Source organism: Ovis aries, chromosome 15, assembly GCF_016772045.2.
Source record: "Ovis aries strain OAR_USU_Benz2616 breed Rambouillet chromosome 15, ARS-UI_Ramb_v3.0, whole genome shotgun sequence".
Lineage (NCBI taxonomy): Eukaryota > Metazoa > Chordata > Mammalia > Artiodactyla > Bovidae > Ovis > Ovis aries.
The window spans coordinates 60,945,783-60,969,452 of NC_056068.1; the positions used below are offsets into that span (position 1 = coordinate 60,945,783).

The 23,670-nt window shown below is 38.1% G+C and overlaps 2 protein-coding genes and 1 non-coding gene across 6 annotated transcripts in view; 1 reads left to right on the forward strand and 2 right to left on the reverse strand.

The window, feature by feature from the left end:
- DCDC1 (doublecortin domain containing 1) overlaps nucleotides 1-20,755 on the reverse strand; it is a 476,813-nt gene extending 456,058 nt beyond the window's left edge. For both annotated transcript variants that reach the window (XM_060400033.1, XM_042233308.2), the window contains exon 1: nucleotides 20,718-20,755. The gene's annotated coding sequence lies outside the window, so the exon portion shown is untranslated. The remainder of the gene's footprint in view (nucleotides 1-20,717) is intronic.
- TRNAW-CCA (transfer RNA tryptophan (anticodon CCA)) lies at nucleotides 19,872-19,943 on the reverse strand. Its single transcript has one exon. It is a non-coding gene; the product is annotated as a tRNA-Trp (tRNA).
- Nucleotides 20,756-20,859: 104 nt separating the features above from the next.
- The window catches only part of DNAJC24 (DnaJ heat shock protein family (Hsp40) member C24), a 78,797-nt gene continuing 75,986 nt past the window's right edge, over nucleotides 20,860-23,670 (forward strand). For 2 of the 3 annotated variants that reach the window (XM_004016366.6, XM_012096147.5), the window contains exons 1-2: nucleotides 20,860-20,926; nucleotides 21,751-21,863. In XM_004016366.6, coding sequence (XP_004016415.4) covers nucleotides 21,753-21,863 — 111 coding nt within the window. In that variant the 5' untranslated portion in view covers nucleotides 20,860-20,926; nucleotides 21,751-21,752. Of the gene's footprint in view, nucleotides 20,927-21,719; nucleotides 21,864-23,670 lie in introns of all 3 variants that reach the window. The other variant, XM_012096148.5, reaches the window with a different exon arrangement.

Genomic DNA, 23,670 nt, shown 5'->3' on the forward strand with positions numbered 1-23,670 from the left:
CCTGAGCAAAGAAAACATACAGATGGCAAATAAGCACATGACAAGGTGCTTCACATTATCTATCAGCAGGCAGATGCGCATTAAAATGACACCGAGATACCACTGCACACCTGTTAGAACGGCCAAAATCCTGCGAAGCAACAGGAACTCTCCTTCACTGTTGGTGGGAATGCAAAACAGTCCAGCCACACTGGAAGAGCTGGGTGGTTTCTTACAAAACTAAACACACTCTTACCATAATGACTCAGAAATCATGCTTCTTGATGTTTATCTAAATAATGTGAAAACTTAAGTCCACACAGAAGCCTGCACTTGGATGTTTATAGCAGCTTTCTTCATAACTGCCAAAACTTGGAAGCAACCAAGGTGTCCTTCAGTAGGTGAACAGATAAGCAAACTATGGTCTATCTAGGTAATGAAATATTATTCAGCACTAAAAAAAAAAAAAAAAAGAGCTATAATGCCATGAAAAGATACGGATGGATCTTAAATGAGTATTCAAGTGAAAGATGCACCATATGATTCCAACCACTGACATTCTGGAAATGTCAAATAGCAAACGGCAAAACTGTGGAGACCTTAAAAAAAACAGTAATTGCCAGGGGTCGGAGATGTGGTGATAGAAATGAATACATGGAGCATGAGATTTCTATGAAAAATACTCTGTATAATACCATAATTGACAGGTACATGCCATTATACATTTGTCTAAACCATAGAATTGAACACCATGAAAATGAACCCTAATGTAAACTATAGACTCTTAATGATTATATGTCAATATAAGTTTATCAATTGTAATAAATGTTACCACTCTCCTGGTGGATATTTATAAAGGAGGAGGCTATGTACAGGTCATGGGTAGGGGTTACTTGATAAATCTCTGTACCTTTCCCTCAATTTTGCTGTAATCTTAAACTGCTCTAAAAGAATAAGTCCAGTTTTTAGAGAAGACTTCAGAAGGTCATTGTTCTGCAGTTTCCAGCACAGAGAACCAGTACATATTTGATGGGAGAAGAGTCAGAGGTAGCTACTAAAGACCAGTCCTAAGTAACACCTATTTGGAAATCCTTAGGCAGACTTTTTGGCCATATTGCTCCAAGTCAGAATGTATCTATCTGTTGAGGAGTAATGTACTATTCCAGCAGCAATGTATCATGTTTCCTGCTCTCTGATTTGGCCATACTGATTTAATTGCCATTCAGTTCAGTTCAGTCACTCAGTCAGTGTCCAACTCTTTGCGACCCCATGGACTGCAGCATGCCAGGCTTCCCTGTCCATCACCTCCTCCCGGAGCTTGCTCAAACTCATGTCCATCAAGTCGGTGATGCCATCCAACCATCTCATCCTCTGTCATCTCCTTCTCCTCCTGCCTTCAATCTTTCCAGGCATCAGAGTCTTTTCTAAGAAGTCAGTTCTTCACATCAGGTGGCCAAAGTATTGAAGTTTCAGTTTCAGCATCCGTCCTTCCAGTGAATATTCAGGACTAATTTCCTTTAGGATTGACTGGTTTGATCTCCTTGCAGTCCAAGGGACTCTCAAGAGTCTTCTCCAACAACACAGTTCAAAAGCATCAGTTCTTCAATGCTCAGTTTTCTTCATAGACCAACTCTCACATTCATACATGACTACCAGAAAAACCATAGTTTTGACTGCTGCTACTGCTAAGTCGCTTCAGTCATGTCCGACTCTGTGCGACCCCATAGATGGCAGCCCACCAGGCTCCCCCGTCCCTGGGATTCTCCAGGCAAGAACACTGGAGTGGGTTGCCATGTCCTTCTCCAATGCACGAAAGTGAAAAGTGAAGGTGAAGTCACTCAGTTGTGTCCGACTCTTAGCGACCCCATAGACTGCAGCCTACCAGGCTCCTCCATCCAGGGGATTTTCCAGGCAAGAGTACTGGAGTAGGGTGCCACTGCCTTCTCTAGACGGACCTTTATCAGCAAAGAATGTCTCTGCTTTTTAATATGCTGTCCAGATTTGTTATAGCTCTTCTTCTAAGAAACAAGTGTCTATTAATTTCATGGCTGCAGTCACTAGCTGCAGTGATTTTAGAGCCCAAGAAAATAGAATCTCACTGTTCCATTGTTTCCCCATCTGTTTGCCATGAAGTGATGGGACCAGATGCTATGATCTTAGTCTTTTGAAAGTTGAGTTTTAAGCCAGCTTTTTCACTCCCCCCTTTCACTTTCATCAAGAGGTTCTTTAGTTCTTTTTCACTTTCTCCCTTAAGGGTGGTGTCATCTGTGTATTTTAGGTTACTAATATTTCTCCCAGAAATCTTGATTCCAGCTTGTGCTTCATCCAGCCCTGCATTTTGCATGATGCACTCTGCATATAAATTAAATAAGCAGGGTGACAATATACAGCCTTGATGTACTCCTTTCCCAGTTTGGAACCAGTTCGTTGTTCCATGTCTGGTTCTAACTGTTGCTTCTTGACCTGCATACAGACTTCTCAGGAGGCAGGTAATGTGGTCTGGTATTCCCATCTCTAAGAATTTTCCACAGTTTCTTGTCATCCACACAGTCAAAGGCTTTGGCGTAGTCAATAAAGCAGAAGTAGATGTTTTTCTGAAACTCTCCTGCCTTTTCTAAGATCCAATGGCTGTTGGCAATTTGTTCTCTCGTTCCTCTGCCTTTTCTAAATCCAGCTTGAACATCTGGAGGTTCTCAGTTCACATACTGTTGAAGTCTGGCTTGGAGGATTTTGAGTATTACTTTGCTAGTGTGTGAGATGAGGCTAGTTGCCATTAGTCTCCCTCCAAAGCTGAAACAATGTCTCCAAACCACAGTAGAAGCCATTACATCCTGCTGTTGCACCCTCAGATCTATAAGATATTACCAATGTAGATAATGACCTTGGTTCAGGAGATCATGTAAGTTGCTGCTACACTCAAGCTTAATAGGAGACACCTGGAAGGCCACCCTTTCAGATATCTCATTTGATCACTGCAGATGGTGACTGCAGCCATGAAATTAAAAGACACCTGCTCCTTGGAAAAAAAGCTATGACCAACCTAGACAGCATATTAAAAAGCAGAGACATTACTTTGCCAAAAGTCCATCTAGTCAAAGCTATGGTTTTTCCAGTAGTAGTGCATGGATGTTAGAGTTGGGACTATAAGGAAAGCTGAACACTTAAGAATTGATGCTTTTGAACTGTGGTGTTGAAGACTCTTGAGAGTCCCTTGGTTGGCAAGGAGATCCACCCAGTCAATCCTAAAGGAAATCAGTTTGAATATTCATTGCAAGGACTAATGTTGAAGCTGAAACCCCAATACTGTGGCCACCAGATGCAAAGAACTAACTTCTTAGAAAAGACCCTGATGCTGGGAAAGATTGAAGGCAGGGGGAAAAGGGGATGACAGAGGATGAGATGGTTGGATGGCATCACCGACTCAATGGACATGAGTTTGAGTAAGCTCCGGGAGTTGGTGATGGACAGGGAAGCCTGGCGTACTGCAGTCCATGGGCTCGCAAAAGAGTTGGACACGACTAAGCGACCTAACTGAACTGAAGGCTATCAGAAATATGGTTAGTAGAGCAGTTCTTGTAAATTCTTATCATATTATTATCATCACTATTGTTATGATAAATAAAATATAAACAAGGCATCCTGGTGGCCCTCCAAATATGTTTTCCCTAACGCTACTTTTCTAATTCCTGATCCTATCATCTATTCATTCAATCATCAAATATTTGTTAAGCACCAACTGTTTCCAGAGTTAAAAAAAAAAAGACAATGAATTCAGTGTTGAATGAGACAATATTGCTCCTTCACTAGCTGAATTTTTATTATAATGAATGTACACAATTTTAATTAACTTTTTATATTAAAAAATTTGAATGATGATAACTGTAGTTATTACAGAAATCCCCACATTAAAATTGGAAAGAGAAGTATAGAAAATAAAATTCCTTACAATCTCCTACCCTTGGAGTTAGGCACCATTATAACTTTCCCATATTTGTTTTCTGATTTTTGTCAATGACTTTACAGAGATATAGACTTCTCTTTAAACAAAAATTTGACTATATTAGAATCCAGTTCATATACAGCTATGTTCACCTAATGAGAATATTCCAATGTTATTAAATATTTGTTGAGAACATGGTATTTTAATTATTTGTTTAACATCTTAGTTGGTTGTTCCAAATACTTCTTATCACAAATAAAGCTCTGATTTTTGTTCACATCTTTGACCATACAACTGAATAGTTCCTTAAGAAGTTGTGGCAGTTAAATTTCCAGATTATAGTAGTTAAACAATTTAAAAGCTGCTAATGTGTATCTCCAATGTGAATTGCTTTTGAGGATTTCTACCAATTTCTAAAACTAGAGAAATAGTATGTGAAAGCCAATCTAACAGCACTCATTATTGGAACAAAATATTATTTCTTAGCCTTACCAATTTAACAATAATTTTCTAACTGGTAGTGAAAATTTAATTCAATAATTATCATTATATAAAGTTTTCATCAGACCATTACCCAAGGAGGAATATCAGAATAATCAGTGAGATTTTATGGATGGACCTGGAGGATATTATGTGTAGTGAAATAAGTCAGACAAAGAAAGACAAATACTGTATGTTACCACTTGTAGGTCAAATCTAAAATATAAAACAAATGAATGGATATAACAAAACAGAAAGAGACTCACAGATACAGAGAACAAACTAGTGTCACCAATGGAGAGATGGAAGGGATCGGGGATAAGATAGGGACAGGGAATAAACTACTGTGTATAAAATAAATAAGCTACAGGATAGATTGTACAGCCCAGGGCCCATAACCAATATTTTCTAACAACTTTAAATGAAGCATAATCTATAAAAATTTTGAATCACTAAAACTAATATAACGTTATAAGTCATCCCTACCTCAAATAAATATCAAATAAATACCATTATTTGAACTTTTTATGATACCAGTACTCAAGGAGGAATACCAAGGGATAATCAGTGAGATTTTATGAGCTACAAATTATTTTAATTCTACTTAGGAAAACATTTAATTAAAAGAAGAAATTCCTGAAATATAGGATATATGTTAAACTTTCAGATCTTTTAAAGATAACTGAGTTCAAAATATCTAATTAGCCCAATGCCCTCTTTCCCATATACTTATGATAACATATCCAATTATCTTGAAAAAGGCAATTAAAATTACTATTAATAATCTTAATGCTAGGACATGTTATAATTCATTTGATAATTACATTTCCCACAAAGATACTGTCAACATAAACTGTGAAACTGCAGATCCATCCTGTTTACAAGTATCAGAGACAATATGCTCACTATTCTGTTGTACTTAAATGTTGTATTGCAGTTTTTCTTAACAGGTAATACGTGACATGAAACATGTCTCATTTTATGCTTCATAATTTCCATTCTGATGTTTAACATTAGGAAATTATATTTATGTATCACACATGTCAGAAAACAATTTAAATAATTAAAGCAAGAAAAATAATAGCAACCGTGCCTTTCAAGTACAAAATATAAATCTTTTATTCATAGATAAAGAACCATCTGTGATCAGAAATGCCAACTATTCACATTTTCTGACTTATATAGCTAGCATTAAGTATTTTTGTCTGTATTCATGTTTTATATTTTCAGAAATTTGGTGTGAATCAAAATGTTGTTATAAAAATAAGATAAAAATCAAGAGAGTACCTTTCAAGATTGATTCATAAGTTTTGAAAATTCATTATTTCTATTCTTCATTCTGATTTTTATAACAAGGAAAAGAAAAATGTAATTGTTTTGATTTCAAAAACATACTACAGGAAAAGGTACTATTCAAGCTAGGCTGAAGTTTACACTATTTATTGCTATTTTTCTTAAAAAATATGCATTAGAATAAATATTTTTCTAAACACCAAAGTAAATACAATACACGGTTCTGGCATATTTATTTTTTTGAAAAGGCACTCTGAATCTTAGACAACATAAATACTAGGCAGTCTGGTGGTTGCCATAGTAACAAGTAAATAGGAGCACAAAAATACAGGCAGTTTTTCAAATGTATACACTTTTTTTCATAAATATGCATATTTTATAGGAAAAGAATTCAACCTTTGCTTTAGCTCCCCATTTAGAGAGAGGAACACCTAATTCTTTAGAAATGAAAGATTATCACATAGAATGGAGCAGGCTCAAAAATGTTTTTGAACGCTGCATGGGCAGTCTTAAGGTTTGTAAGTCAATGTTCCAAAATGAAAGCAGGAAAAAAACTCCTTTCCTTTCTATGTTACTTTAGCAGTCAGTTCTTCACGTAAGGATAAAATTACATAAACTTCTTTACCTCCCAAGCATGAAATTTCCCTTTATTTTGCATAAGTTTATTATTCAGTACGTTAAATGGAGCACTTGACCATGGAAAACGGAAAACCCAGCTGATCACAAAGAAACCTCAAAAGTTAGTGCTGACCCATGAGCTACTACTTGAACAAATGGTTTGAAAATCTTTGTGTCTGTGTGCTACATTGGAATTTAAGAAGTTCTTTCCTTTTTAGTTTTCTCTTTTTATTAAAATACCACTTCTGGTTTACAGGTACCACAGAAGACACAGAAGTATATTGATTTTGTGTTCTGGATTTTATACTTCCAGTTTAAGAGGGATAGGAAACATTTTCTAGAGCCAGAGAGAGAAGTGGTTCTAAAAACCATCATGTGAAGTTTGGAATCTATTGCAAGGTTTGGTAAACCAATCAAAACAGAACAGGAAAGCTGCTCAATTCAGTGGGAAACAAATCCTTCAAATCTGATTACATAAATGTTTACTTCCAATTTGTTTCAATAACAACTATTATGGAACATTCTCTTGGAACAAAATCTGAAAGATCGCCTTCTAGGCAGGGTGCCAAATATGAGGTTAACACAAGGGTTCACCTTAATATTTTCTGATAGACTGGCAGGTCACATTATCAAGTAATAAGTAAACAGGATAATCTATTTAAGTGTTGTAAGCCTCTTTAGTCTATTCTCCAATCTAGTGCAGGGGTAAATGGCTTAGGAAGAAAGTAATTCAAATATTGTATCTAAAGCTAAGCCAATAGATGCTGACATATCTCCTCTCTCTTGTGGGCCAATTTCAGGACTGAGTCAATGTCTTTTCTAATGACTAGGCAGGAATCTTGGCCTCCTTTATGTTTTAACTCTATTAGATCACTGAAATTTCTGAAATTAAAAGAAACTTTTTTCCTTAGTTCTCTTTCCAACTTGCTGACCTTTCATTTCCCTAGGGAATTAAATGACTTGTTGCTTCAGTTGAGTGACATTGTACTGGTGTGTATGCATGCTAAGTCACTTTGTGCATGAGTGCATGCTAAGTCGCTTCAGTCTGTGTCTGACTCTTTGCTACCCTATGGACTATAGCCCATCAGGCTCCTCTGTCCATGGGATTCTCCAGGCAAGAATACTGGAGTAAGCTGCCATTTCCTTCTCCAGCTAAGTCACTTCAGTCATGTCCTACTCTTTGCGACTCTATGGACTGTAGCCCACCAGGCTCCTCTGTCCATGAGATTCTCCAGGCAAAAATATTGGATTGGTTGCCCTGCTTTCCTCCAGGGGATCTTTCCAACCCTGGGGATCGAATCCACATCTTTTACCATCTCCTGCACTGGCAGGTGGGTTTTTTACCATCAGTGCCAGCTGGGAAGCCTGTTATACTGATGATACAAGGTATAAACCCATTTTAGACAGAAATTTTGAGAGGGAAAGTGGGAATGCTTTGTGAATGACTTAAAAAGATCCTCTATGACTAAATGATAAATAACATTTATCACAACATAAGTGGTGTTTAAATATAAATAAAAACATTGGAACTTGAAGAGTGTAAAGAATAGCTGCTATTTGGTTAGAAAGGGAGACTGTAAAGAAGATCAAGTGTATGTGTGGGGAAATGAACCAGGTTTTCAAGGAGCAAGGGAACTAGAGAAGATACAGCTATTTATGATTTAGAATTTAAGACTATTTGTTTCCTCAGCTGTTGATTTGCCTGCAATGCTGTGGTTTGACAGCCCAGTTTCCTATAAACTCAGATACAGCTAGCTATTCTGTGTCATAGTAAAAATATGTAAAATTTCTAAACCAAATCTTCTAAAGAAAGAAAGGGAGACTTTGGCCAAAAGTCAAGTAAGTATGTTGGTTGGCGGTATGTGAGAAGTGGAAAGAAGGAGAATTGGCTGAGCTATACAAAGGATCAACTTGACATGTGGACTAAGAGGAGATAAAGAATATCAGCAGAAAGGAGTTGAGAGCAATGAAAATTCCCACTCTGATTCCATAAAATGTACTAGTTGGGCCTGCTCTGTAGAATAAAATCTGGGAGGGCATCAGACACAAATGATAATACAGTTGAAAAGCTTAGCCAGTAAAAATATTAAATTGGGCTACCAAACAATAGGGTCTCAACACTTTTTACTGATAATTTGCTTTTATCATCCTGATATCTGACTTTTCCATGAGTAAACATGTAATGAGTTTCAGATGACTCTCCTCAACTTTCCAGAACACAAAAAGTTCATTTGTGAAGATCTGCTGGCTTAATTTCATATATATAAAATTGAATATAAAGGAAGGATAATTCCTAAGAAGCATGCGAAAAGTCAGTTTTCAGCGACTTATAGTCATATTATCATATGGATTATGACCTTCATAAATAAATATGGATCCAGGATGACACGCCTAAGAGATGATATGCCACAGAGCAATCCACAGCAAAAGGTCCAAAAGACAAGACTGAAGCAAGACATGGCTTTACTAGTGTAAATTCAGCTCTATTCATTAAGTACATATGGATTATCAGCTAATACCTATAATTAGAGATATCAAAATATAACTTATTTTGGTATATTGATCCAAATACACTTATAAACATGTCAAATGCTTTATGCTTATCAATTCTTCCTGTACCAAACACTATTATCTAGTTTCTGGACCAAATTTCGCTACCTCTCAAGGCTGAGAACCAAGTAACAATACACTTGAGTCTTGATGACTGGCTTAGTCTCATCTCCCTGAAGCAAGAAACTGGGGAAACAGGATATATACTGGAAAAAGACTAAAAGAACTGTTCCAGAGGACTCAGAAAAATATTTTACAGCTGGTTACTCTTTCTTATCTTACTTATTTTGTAGGATCACCTGACTTAAAACTCAGACTAATATAAGATCTAAATCTAAGTATATATTTTTTGTAATGATATACCTGAATATTGCACATATGTATATCAACAAAATTCACTATTTCATTTTCTAAATTAGTTTCTTAAAATTCTGAACTTAAATACATACATGTCTATTGTACTATGAAATAATTTTTCCTTTTCTTGTACTGAAAAGTTATTTCAGTTACCACAAATGTAGCTATAAACTGAAGAGAATTAATTTAATATTCATAGACACTAACACTGCAGATCAGAATTTACACTACAGACAAATATTTAAAAGAAGTCGTATAGTCTTTCAAATTAATATATCTGTCTTTCTCTTACGCTCCCGCTTCACCTGCAGCACATCAGACAAGGTAATAATTTATGATAATCATATGAAAATATACAATTAATATTCATCACCTCTCATTCCTCATCACTTTAGATGATCAGTAATGCAGAGTGAAAATGCTGTCAGATTTCTAATTGCTTTGTAATGGGCTTGAAAGAGGGAAATCATTAAAGGCAAACAATCTGTCATTTGTCTGTTACTTTAACTATCTATCACACAAAAAAAAACTCATTAAAGAAATTGCTAATGAGCAACAAAAGACTATACTCATGCCATGTCTACAGCTGATTAAAAAGTAATACTATGAGTTGCTTAAAATATTTTAAAAATATGATTTTTTGTGGAAATTCATCAGAAAACATCTATTTTTCAGTATATTTTTTAAGCTATGTGGTTTCATTATTTTGGCATCTAATCCATCATTGCAGAAATCCCTTTAGCATGTAAGAGTTGTTTTTCATCACTCTCTAAATAATTAAAATGAATGCTTGAAAGAAGTTGAAATGCTAAATGTGTTTATTGCTAGTAAACTGACACAAGTAATTAAACTAGTTCTATAGTAATCCTGAGGCTAAGGGAAGAATCTGTTTTAAAATTTGTTTTTTACCCTCACATCTCTGTGGATTTGAACTGTTGAAGTTGCAAAGCTTCACTCATCTTAAATATACCTATCATTATGCAAAATTATATTCAACTATTGAAACAGCATATAAACATTAAAGTCTACAAAATAACATTATCTATTTTGAGAATTTAAAAGATAGTACCAACACTAAAATGTTTCATAATATTATTTCAAATAATTTTGGAGGGGAAAATAAGTCATTCCTTTAAATGAGTATATCAAATTTTATGTCTTTTGTATGGTCTCTTTCAATATGAGGTACTTAGTATTAAAAAAGTCAACAATAATGATGCTAATCTAGTTTTAAAAACAAACAGAAAATGCAGAAATGTTTTGTTGGTTACTGAGTTCAGTTGCATTTTATTTTAGAAAAAAATAGAGTAACAAAGATAACACTGTTACACAGTATGTTTTTCATTTTGCTAATGAAATTTGATTAATTAAATCATGAATTTATTTTCTATAGTAAAACATAGAATCTTAAAGTCAAATTTCTGTAAGTATATAGACTTATTCATATACATTGGAATATACCCACAGTTAAGAACCCAAATGCAATGGCATGTTTAGCCAGGTGCTATGGTTGACACACAGGAGTGAATTCCGAGTTGACTTCAAAAGGTTCCATAACACTCCAGAAACATCTTCATTATACACTCTAATTGACTTAAACAGACTTCATATCAACTGTTTAACACATTTTAACCTACAAATTAACACCCCTTGATCATTCAAATTAACCTTTCTTCTATGAGTCAATTACATGACAAAAATAAAACTTTAAAAAAATTCAGGTTTAAGAAACCAAATTGGAAGACTAAAATGCTAGAGCATATTAATGCATATCACTGCATGGTTTGAAGAGATTATTACAAGGTTTCAGAGTGGTCATCAGGCACAAGAAAGGGATATAAAAAGTGAATGGTGAAATAATAAGTTGGTATTTATTGATGATTACTAAAGAGAAACAGAAGATAGATTATACTCAGTGTTGTTAATAGGTTCATGGAACAATTAAAACATGAGATGTGAAGAAGCTTGGAAGACAAGAACAAAAATTCCAAATAACTGAAGATCTTTAAGAAATCTGAAACCAGCTTGAAAGAACACTGACACGACCAAAGGTAAACACATGGGAAAAACACAGCCACAGGTACGGTGACAGTGAAAAGTATTTACCCCTTGGTCTCCCCTGCTTAGTGCACTGCCTTGCTTAAACCCAGTGAATGTTCACTGATGATTACTGTTGAAAAACAGAAGAGAGAATAGACCAAGTGAAGACAGCCAGAGAAAGGAAAAAACACAAAACTGAAAAACTATTTCTAAAAGGTGAGGTAGGGTTGTTCATTAGAGCTGATTCTCAACACTGTCTAAAGCTTTATGGTAACTGGCCAAAAAAGAAAATGAGGAAATTTCTCTAATTCTAGCCATTCATCTCTCCTCTCTGTCAGAGTGTTATTTAAAACTTAACACTTCCATATATCTTCCTGGATTAGCCTCATTTTGATTCAAGAATTTCAATCATTCAAGTAATCTGCCTTATTCTATTCAGATAACCACAAGTTATTAACTATCACAGTTAACCTTTATTTCCTCTGGCATAGCATTTTGCACAGTTATTTCAGTTGCCTGTCTACCAAAATAAACTTTAAGATTTTGATAGAGCTACAGCCAACTCTATCTTGTATTTTTTGTAACAGTGTACAATAAATATTTGTTGAATAAATGAATAGGTGAATGAAGGCTATGTATGTACTATGTTGGAGAAGGCAATGGCACCCCATTCCAGTACTCTTACCTGGAAAATCCCATGGATGGAGGAGCCTGATTACTAGGAGTCAGACACGACTGAGCAACCTAACTTTCACTTTTCACTTTCATGCATTAGAGAAGGAAATGACAACCCACTCCAGTGTTCTTGCCTGGAGAATCCCAGGGACGGGGGAGCCTGGTGGGCTGCGGTCTATGGGGTCGCACAGAGTCAGACACGACTGAAGTGACTTAGCAGCTTAGCAGCATGTACTATGTACTTGTGTCTTTTTTTGTTTTTAATTCATTACTAGCTAATAGACTCCAGGTTGCCCTAGGGAGGGTCATCTAGTTTTCATATATAACCACAATACTGCAGTACTTAACAATAGATATAGCTTAGTTAATTGATAGGAAAAATCTTAAAATTCAGAGGTAAATAAGATCAAGGATATGAAAGAAGAGTTGTTAATGAAATTAGTGGAAAGAGCCAAGTACATATAATCCTAGGATAAGAAATAATTAATAGAAGTATGCTGAATGTTTTACAAATATCCACAAGAAGCATAATTCACAAATATGATCTCATGATTAAGAATTTGTTAATGTATGGTGGACATGAGTAAGTTTATGCATGGGCAAAGGGCTGAGGCAACAAATTGAGAAAGAATGTGATTGCTGTATCTGTATCAGCATCTGTATCTGTATGCTGTATCTGTATCTGCATCTGATATCTGCATCTGCATCTGTATCTGTATCTATATCTCTGCATCTACATCTAACTCTAGATATAGCACTTGATGAATCATCTTGAAACTAAATATTTGATGTATGCCTATTTCACTTATGCTAGATGTTGACGATTCAGGAATTAAGAGGTTTCTGCCTGTGCGCTTAACGTATCTGGCAAACTACAGACATTTGGGTTTGGTTTCATTTTTCCAATTCAATAGTCTGTGGCTTTCATTTGCTTTGTTTAGAAATTCCTAAAATACTGTTATGAATTCTTAATATTCTGATGTATCAAAACTGAGTAACAAATAGTTCATTATTAATAATAATCACAATATCTACTCTTTCAGTTCAGTTCAGTTCAGTTCATTTCAGTCACTCAGTCGTGTCTGACTCTTTGTGACCCCATGAATCACAGCATGCCAGGCCTCCCTGTCCATCACCAACTCCTGGAGTTCACTCAAACCCATGTCCATTGAGTCGGTGATGCCATCCAGCCATCTCATCCTCTGTCGTCCCTTTCTCCTCCTGCCCCCAATCCCTCCCAGCTTCAGAGTCTTTTCCAATGAGTCAATTCTTTGCATGAGGTGGCCAAAGTATTGGAATTTCAGCTTCAGCATCAGTCCTTCCAATGAACACCCAGGACTGATCTACTCTTTACTGAGTACTTACTACTTTTAGCCACCATTATCTCATTTAATCCTCACAACAAACCTCTGAAGGCAATACTATTATTATCTCTGTTTCACAGAGGAAGAAACTAGGGTGCAGAGATTAACTTCAAGTTTTCACATAACCAGTAAGAGGCAGAATCTGGATTCAAACCTATGAGTCTGATCCCAGAGTTTATGCTCTTAACCACTATGCTAACATAGTTTATATTTATGCTATATTGGTTTTACACGAAATAAATATATTACCTTCTAAAAACAGCAAGAAACAAACCTATTGTAGATATACATCTTTAGAACCCCAGAGAATGTGGCATAATAGCTGGTGCTTAGTTTCTCTAAGAGGCGTTCTTACCCTCAGAGAGTTTACAATCCAATCAGGAAACTAGAATACACATGTAAAGTGTATAACAATACTCTGTAGGATAGGATAAGTACAAAAGAGGAGTACACCCAGGACTGCTCTGAAAATTGAGAGAAGGTAATTTCTAAGGATCGGGCTATCATAAAAGACTTGATGGAAGAGATAGGTCTTAAAGAAGGAGTAAAACAGATAGGAGGAAGAAAAGAGGTATGGTGTTATAAGCAAGGAGACCCATCCAAATAAAATTATGAAGTACCGAGAAAATATTCAATTGTTTAATTGCTTCATGTATGCAGGTACTAGGTGATGAAGCTGGAAAACTGGGATCATATTGGGGAGGAATGCTGGACCTTATCCCCTAGACCTGTGATTGATAAAGTAGTCACTAGTAAGATGTGGCTGTCGAGCACTTGAAAAGTGGCAAGTCCAAACTGAGATGAGTTGTATAGGTAAAATACACACCAGCCTTTGAAGACTAAGTATGAAAAAAAGAATGTAAAATATCTCATTAATATTTTTTTGTATTGTTTACATTTTGAAATGAGGATACTCTGGATACACTGGTAAATAAATATATTATTAAAATCCCTTTCACCTGTTTCTTTTTATTTTTCTAATATGGCTATTAGGAGATTTAAAATCACCTGTGTGGTTTTCATTGTGGCTTACACTGTATTTACATTGAACAGTAGTGCTCTAAAAAATGAAAAAAATGAAGGAAGACTAATGAGTAAGGATTTCTCAAGTGTTTTAAAAAGTGGATTCTGGTATAAATAAACAGATAAGTTCATATTGTAGGACAACCGATCTGTCTTTTCAATGAACTAAGGCAAAAAAGAAAAAAAAAGGTAGTAGTGAAGTATTGGGACTGCTATAGCTTAAAAGATATTTAAGAGACAGAATAAACAAATGCAATATGTATATTCTGGATTCTGACTCAAGCAAACCAACTATAAAAATATAATTCAGAGACAACTAGGGAAATGTAAACAAGCACTAGATTTGGATAACATCAATGAATTATTGGTAATTTTTGAGGTTTAATGACTTAATGGAGATGAAATTAAAAGTTGCAAACTAAAGTATGCTTTACAGATGTAAAATAAAATATGTTATTATGAAATGACAGAACACTTGGGATTTGGTGGGGACAAAAAAGTATACCTCTTTCTATATCAAAAAATAAATACAAGAAAATTGAGATACTGTGATTAGAATTTTCAGAATTTGGTTCAAAAAGGCAGTAAAAGAGATAATACACTAATGCGATCATAAATCAAAATAAAGTGCTCTTTCTATAAAAACTGAAGGGTTGAGTATAATTATCTATACAAAGGACTATGCAGTGGAAAAAGGTAGTTTGAGGGCTAGAGAAATTCAAAGCAGTGCCATTCTGATAGTACTGTATAAGAAGGTCTTCAGAATAACACAGTTCTGTCATTTTAGGTATACTTAAGGCCACACAGCAGAGAAGGCAATGGCAACCCACTCAAGTACTCTTGCCTGGAAAATCCCATGGACGGAGGAGCCTGGTGGGCTGCAGTCTATGGGGTCGCTAAGAGTCGGACACGACTGAGTGACTTCACTTTCACTTTTCACTTTCATGCATTGGAGAAGGAAATGGCAACCCACTCCAGTGTTCTTGCCTGGAGAATCCCAGGGATGGGGGAGCCTGGTGGGCTGCCATCTATGGGGTCGCACAGAGTCAGACATGCCTGAAGCGACTGAGAAACAGCAGCAGCAGCAGCAGCAGGGCTACACAGAATGTTGGAACCAGTCATGAAAATCAGATCTTCTGACTTAGTATTGATATAAAAGTGGTTGTGTCTGCCTTTAAACATGACAAAGTCCTATGAAGAAACTAAACTATACTTTTCCTTTTAAACTTTTCTGTATCATACAGTTATTCAGTTACTAGTTCAGTTCAGTCGCTCAGTCGTATCGGACTCTTTGCGACCCCATGAATCGCAGCACGCCAGGCCTCCCTGACCATCACCATCTCCCAGAGTTCACTCAGACTCACGTACATCGAGTCCGTGATGCCATCCAGCCATCTCATCCTCGGTCGTCCCCTTCTCCTCCTGCCCCCAATCTCTCCCAGCATCAGAGTCTTTTCCAATGAGTCAACTCTTTGCATGAGGTGTCCAAAGTACTCGAGCTTCAGCTTCAGCATCATTCCTTCCAAAGAAATCCCAGGGTTGATCTCCTTCAGAATGGACTGGTTGGATCTCCTTGCAGTCCAAGGGACCCTCAAGAGTCTTCTCCAACACCACAGTTCAAAAGCATCAATTCTTCGGCACTCAGCCTTCTTCACAGTCCAACTCTCACATCCATACATGACCACAGGAAAAACCATAGCCTTCACTAGGCGGAGCTTAGTCGGCAAAGTAATGTCTCTGCTTTTGAATATACTATCTAGGTTGGTCATAACTTTTCTTCCAAGGAATAAGCATCTTTTAATTTCATGGCTGCAGTCACCATCTGCGGTGATTTTGGAGCCCAGAAAAATAAAGTCTGCCACTGTTTCTACTGTTTCCCATCTATTTCCCATGAAGTGATGGGACTAGATGCCATGATCTTCGTTTTCTGAACGTTGAGCTTTAAGCCAACTTTTTCACTCTCCTCTTTCACTTTCATCAAGAGGCTCTTTAGTTCCTCTTCACTTTCTTCCATAAAGGTGGTGTCATCTGCATATCTGAGGTTATTGATAATTCTCCCAGCAATCTTGATTCCAGCTTGTGCTTCTTCCAGCCCAGCGTTTCTCATAATGTACTCTGCATATAAGTTAAATAAGCACGGTGACAATATACAGCCCTGACATACTCCTTTTCCTATCTGGAACCAGTCTGTTGTTCCATGTCCAGTTCTAACTGTTGCTTCCTGACCTGCATACAGATTTCTCAAGAGGCAGGTTAGGTGGTCTGGTATTCCCATCTCTTTCAGAATTTTCCACAGTTTATTGTGATCCACACAGTCAAAGGCTTTGGCATAGTCAATAAAGCAGAAATAGATGTTTTTCTGGAACTCTCTTGCTTTTTTCCATGATCCAGCCGATGTTGGCAATTTGATCTCTGGTTCCTCTGCCTTTTCTAAAACCAGCTTGAACAGCAGGGAGTTCACGGTTCACATATTGCTGAAGTCTGGCTTGGAGAATTTTGAGCATTACTTTACTAACATGTGAGATGAGTGCAATTGTGCGGTAGTTTGAGCATTCTTTTGCATTGCCTTTCTTTGGAAATTGAATGAAAACTGAACTTTTCCAGTCCTGTGGCCACTGCTGAGTTTTCCAAATTTGTTGGCATATTGAGTGCAGCACTTTCACAGCATCATCTTTCAGGATTTGAAATAGCTCAACTGGAATTCCATCCCCTCCACTAGCTTTGTTCGTAGTGATGTTTTCTAAGGCCCACTTGACTTCACTTTCCAAGGTGTCTGGCTCTAGATTAGTGATCACATCATCATGATTATCTGGGTCATGAAGATCTTTTTTGTACAGTTCTTCCGTGTATTCTTGCCACCTCTTCTTAATATCTTCTGCTTCTCTTAGGTCCAGACCATTTCTGTCCTTTATCGAGCCCATCCTTGCATGAAATGCTCCCTTGGTATCTCTAATTTTCTTGAAGAGATCTCTAGTCTTTCCCATTCTGTTCTTTTCCTCTATTTCTTTGCACTGATCACTGAAGAAGGCTTTCTTATCTCTTCTTGCTATTCTTTGGAACTCTGCATTCAGATGCTTATATCTTTCCTTTTCTCCTTTGCTTTTCACCTCTCTTCTTTCACAGCTATTTGTAAGGCCTCTCCAGACAGCCATTGTGCTTTTTTGCATTTCTTTTCCATGGGGATGGTCTTGATCCCTGTCTCCTGTACAATGTCATGAACCTCATTCTATAGTTCATCAGGCACTCTATCTATCAGATCTAGACCCTTAAATCTACTTCTCACTTCCACTGTATAATCATAAGGGATTTGATTTAGGTCATACCTGAATGGTCTAGCGGTTTTCCCTATTTTCTTCAATTTGAGTCTGATTTTGGTAATAAGGAGTTCATGATCTGAGCCACAGTCAGCTCCTGGTCTTGTTTTTGTTGACTGTATAGAGCTTCTCCATCTTTGGCTGCAAAGAATATAATCAATCTGATTTCTGTGTTGACCATCTCGTGATGTCCATGTGTAGAGTCTTCTCTTGTGTTGTTGGAAGAGGGTGTTTGCTATGACCAGTGCATTTTCTTGGCAAAAGTCTATTAGTCTTTGCCCTGCTTCATTCCGCATTCCAAGGCCAAATTTGCCTGTTACTCCAGGTGTTTCTTGACTTCCTACTTTTGCAATCTAGTCCCCTATAATGAAAAGGACATCTTTTTGGGGTGTTAGTTCTAAAAGATCCTGTAGGTCTTCATAAAACCATTCAACTTCAGTTTCCTCAGTGTTACTGGTTGGGGCATAGACTTGGATAACTGTGATATTGAATGGTTTGCCATGGAGACAAACAGAGATCATTCTGTCATTTTTGAGATTACATTCAAGTACTGCATTTCAGACTCTGTTGTTGACCATGATGGCTACTCCATTTCTTCTGAGGGATTCCTGCCCGCAGTAGGAGATATAATGGTCATCTGAGTTAAATTCACCCATTCCAGTCTATTTTAGTTCACTGATTCCTAGAATGTCGATGTTCACCCTTGCCATCTCTTGTTTGACCACTTCCAATTTGCCTTGATTCATGGACCTGACATTCCAAGTTCCTATGCAATATTGCTCTTTACAGCATCAGATCTTGCTTCTATCACCAGTCACATCCACACCTGGGTATTGTTTTTGCTTTGGCTCCATCCCTTCATTCTTTCTGGAGTTATTTCTCCACTGATCTCCAGTAGCATATTGGGCACCTAATGACCTGGGGAGTTCCTCTTTGGTATCCTATCATTTTGCCTTTCCATACTGTTCATGGGGTTCTCAAGGCAAGAATACTGAAGTGGCTTGCCATTCCCTTCTCCAGTGGACCACATTCTGGACCACATTCAGTTATAGTTCGGTGAAAGTCGCTCAATCATGTGCAACTCTTTGTGACCCCAGGGACTCTAGCCTGCCAGGCTCCTCTGTCAACGGAATTCTCTAGGCAAGAACACTGGCGTGGATAAGCTAATTCCTTCTCCAGGGGATCTTCCTCACCCAGGGATCAAACCCCGGTTCCCTGTATCGCAGATCCATTCTTTACCAGCTCAGCTACCAGGGAACCATCATTTAATAACTGACAATATCAAAATATCTTTTTCAGTGTGCTTAGGGTTTGTGTCGACTGCTTCTCAAATGAATATTTGGGAGATTTAAAAAAGTGAAAATAAATCTAAGGAGTAACATCAACAAAACTACTTAATATTTCCAAGTGAAATTTATATCATTCTGTGGAGAACGAAGATGCAGTTTTGACCTCCAGGTAAAATGCAAGAAAGAATATCCAATGTTATTGAGTCCAAGCTTGCCACACAACAGGCACCAATCCAGGAGATGAGAGGTTGAGGCAAGGAAGAGACTATAATGTGGGAGCCAGCTGATGGAGAAGATGGTAGGCTAGCGCCTCAAAATAACCACTTTACAGGGTCTGGATGCCAGGTTCTTTTATAGATCAGACATAGGGGAAGGTGAGGAAAAAGTTAAAAAAGCCATTAATGTTGCAAACATCTCACAGAATGGCAAGCCGAAGGCAGGGGATTTGTTAATTTCTTCCTTTCTGCCAGCTATGGGTGGACAGGGTTCTGAACAAAGGCACTCTAGTTTAACAGTCAGGCAGAGGGGCAGGATTCTTTAAGCCTGGCCATTCTGTATGATTATAACAGAAGCAGCGAAAACAAGTCAAAGAAACAGTACCAACATGGAATCAGGATTTGCTTCTCTGCAACAAATCTAAGGTAAGCAGCAGAGAGATTTGACAGTAAAAGCAAAGAACAGAACGAATGACAGGGAGAGGAAAGTGCTCATTTGGAGTACCCAATAACTACCTCAAAGTGAGCATTTTATTTTGCCTTTTTTGTGAGCTTGAACGATGTCACAGTTGCCCTGAGAATAGGAAGACTTGCTAAGAGTGTGAAAGTGAAGTCGCTCAGTCGTGTCCGACTCTTTGCCACCCCATGGACTGTAGCCTACCAGGCTTCTCCGTCCATGGGATTTGCCAGGCAAGAATACTGGAGTGGGTTACCATTTCCTTCTCCAGGGGATCTTCCCAACCCAGGGATCGAACCCGGGTCTCCCGCATTGGAGGCAGGCGCTTTAACCTCTGAGCCACCAGGGAAGCCCATAAGAGTGTGAAAGGACTTTGAAAAGTTTTCATTTTTCAAGTCAGTTTCTAAAATCTAAAAGAAATAAGTTGAACATCTCTTCAAAAAAAATAATATTAAAACTGAAAAACTTTGGGCTTCCCTGGTAGCTCGCTGGTAAAGAATCTGCCAGCAATGCAGGAGACCCCAGTTTGATTCCAGGGTTGGGCAGATTAGGTAGACTAATCTGCTAAAATATTCTTGGGCTTCCTTGGTGTCTCAGATGGTAAAGAATCCGCCTGCAATATGGGAGACCTGGGTCCAATCCCTTGGTTGGGAAGATCCCCTTGAAAAGGATATGGCAACCCACTAAAGTAAAATCTAAAAGAAATAATTAAGTTGAACATCTCTTTCAAAAAAAAGAAAAGAAAAACTTTTTACTCAGCATAGGTTTTTGTTCTCTTAGTTTTGGAATGAGAACATTCCAAAGGAAGTCTAGGGAGAAGGGTGGAATCAGTTCTTGTCACCCTTCTCATCGACCTCCACCCGCTCTAATCCCAATTGTACCCCCACCGTAGCCCCCCACCCCTCATCCCCCGTCATAGTACTGCAGTCGTCAAGCGAGAAAGGACAGGGAGCTGCAGCGGGTAGGTTATGTATGGGACGTTTTGAGGAAGGCGGAGGAAGCTTGGAGGCGGGTGCTGGGGGTACTCGCTGAGGAAGAGGAGAGAAACGACAGTCTGGGAGCCAGGACAAGAGTGAGTTAGAACAAGGCGAAGGAAACCTTTTCCTACCGCGCCCGCACTTACTGTTGGTAAACTCCTGAGGCAGAGGCGAATGGGTTACCATAGCGACCGCGTCAGGAGGGCGGAGCGGCGCTTCCGATCGGTGCCTCCGCCATTGTGGCTCGGCTGGAAACTTGTCCGCGTTAGGTCAGTGACTTCCGGCGGAAGCAGAAACCGGTTCCGAGGTTTGGCAGACGGCAGGCCAGGAGTGGGCTCTAGTGGCTTTACTGTCGGTAAGTTTGCGATCGAGTGGATCCAGGAGAGGGTACGAAGTCTGTGGCTGGGCGACACAGGGCACTGTGAGTGCAGTGGATTTCCGAGTCCCAGTTTTGAGGAAGCCCCGGATGTCTCGTTGAGTTTGCCGCTATGGGAAGAAGTTGCCTGGTTCTGGGGCTCCTGACGGTTCTCTTCGGTTCGGAAGGGCTGTCACGTCTTCCCTTGAAGAGTTTCAGGAGCTCTTTGCGAGATCTGAGCGCCTGTCCAGTAACTGAAGGACTGTTGCTCTCCACCTTCCAGTGCTGACTGGCTGTTTGGCGTGTTATTCTTTGAAGATAACCTGAAAAACAACAAGTGAACTGGAGACATTAAGAGGGAATGCTCCCAAATTGATTTTAATTCCTCGTTTTGCTTTTAAAGAATATTTACTCATTTTATAAACACTTATTAAACTCTAGTATGTTTAGTGAGTACCTACTGTGTGTCGCTTTTACCAAGAGACTAGCAGAAACACCTTTCTTAGAGGGCCATCCACCGCTCGGGTTTATTATCGAATTCTTTTTTTTTTTCTTAAGCTGTTGTATATTCGTTACTTTAATATAGAAGCGTATATCATGAAACATCTAACAGATTTTTCCACACTTGTCTGTATACTTAAACGTGAAATTCTTGGGGCGTTTCAAATGAAAATATTTGCTTCTTCTTGTATTATTATGATGACTTAGTATTACGGAACTTAGGGAAGCTGTACCTAGTTATTTCCCAGGTATACGCGAACTGTAATGAATTGTCGTTGATATTTCTATTCAGCTGATCTGAAAAGGACCACTTCTTGTTCAAGGTATGATGGCATTTGAGCAGATACCAAAAAAGGATTGGTACAGCATTCTGGGAGCAGACCCATCTGCAAGTGTGTCAGACCTAAAACAAAAGTATCAAAAACTCATTTTAACGGTAAGCCTTTTGTTTTCGATTCTGTATTGCAGGGGGAAAATCAGGTTTTATGTGACCAGAAATACAGGTTTCTGTACAATGAATATATAATATCAAAGCAGGAATCAAAAGTATTAATTTGGTTAATTGAAAGTTTCAGTAATATTGTAAAAGAAGTTGATTTGAGATGGGATTGCATATTGATTTGGACCATATCTGAGTCATGTTGGTTGGTTTAAAATCCTGATTCTACCACTAACTAACCTTGGGAATTTGGGCAAGTTATTTTCCCCTATATGTTCCTTGTGTTGGCTAAAGTCATGTTCCATTCTTTGTGAGCATGGACTGTAGCTCGCCAGGCTCCTCTGTCCATGGAATTTTCCAGGCGAGAAATACTGGGGTGGGTTGCCATTTCCTTCTCCAGAGGATCTTCCCCACCCAGGGATCAAACCTGCGTCTCCTGCATTGGCAGACAGATTCTTTACCACTGAGTGACCTCAAGTTGTATTAAATGAAATAATCCATGTGAATTTCCTTGAAGTGTGTCATGTAGTAAGCGACATTAGCATCCAGTCAACACTAGCTGTTGCTGCTGCTAAGTCACTTCAGTCATGTCCGACTCTGTGAGACCCCATAGACAGCAGCCCACCAGGCTACCCGTCCCTGGGATTCTCCAGGCAAGAACACTGGAGTGGATTGCCATTTCCTTCTCCAATGCATGAAAGTAAAAAGTGAAAGTGAAGTCGCTCAGTTGTGTCCAACTCTTAGCGACCCCATGGACTGCAGCCTACCAGGCTCCTCCGTCCATGGGATTTTCCAGGCAAGAGTACTGGAGTGGGGTGCCTTTGCCTTCTCTATCAACACTAGCTACATGTGGCTATTGTGCACCTGAAACTTCGCTAGTTGAAAATGAGGTGTTCTATAAGTATAAAACAGACATTGGGTTTTGAAGGCTTAGTACAGAAAAATAATATAAAATAATCTAAAATTTTTATGTTTATTAAATATTGAAGTGACAGTGTTTTGGATATATTGGCCGTTTTACATATTTTATACATATACAGTAAGTACACTATCAGAATTGCCGGGCTTCCCTGGTGGCTTACACCTAGATTTGATACCTGGGTTGGGAAGATCCCCTGGAGAAGGGAATGGCAGTCCACTCCAGTATTCTTGCCTGGAGAATTCCATGGACAGATGAGCCTGGCAGGCTACAGTTCATGGGGTCGCATATACCCTAAATGTATTATCAAAATTGACTTCATCCATCTTCTTTGTAAACATTACCTATATGGCTTGCATTTATAGTTTACATTATATCTTAATTGAATAATACTGATCTAGGCCAGTTAAAGACTTGTTTTTCACTGATTTCATTCCGTTGTGAAATGGGTTGTGGTTTTTATAAAGAGATAGTATCTTTCTAAACTACCATATTAATTTTTTCTGCTCATATTATGAGGTTTCTTAAGGAAATCAGTAACTTATCATCTCCAGTTAACTCAGTTTACAGAAAGAGTAGAGGATCATTACTTATGTAACATGGGTTGTTCCTCAAGTTTTTATTAGATCTGTGAGATTTTGCTGTAACAGTGTGAAACAGTAGATGTTTCACTGTCAAGAATGTATTATTATCCCTGCTCTAGGTAATAAGTTGAGCTAAATGATGTTAAGGTTTCTTTTGTCTCAGGACTTTTAAGATTTCTGTCAGTAAAATCAAGTAGACTTTTTGGAAAAATTTTTTAGTACTGTATCATTCTTGTGCCTCAGCTAACAGAGATATGAGGCTGGAGAAGTACACTGGCTTTAGATCATGCATAGCCTTGTA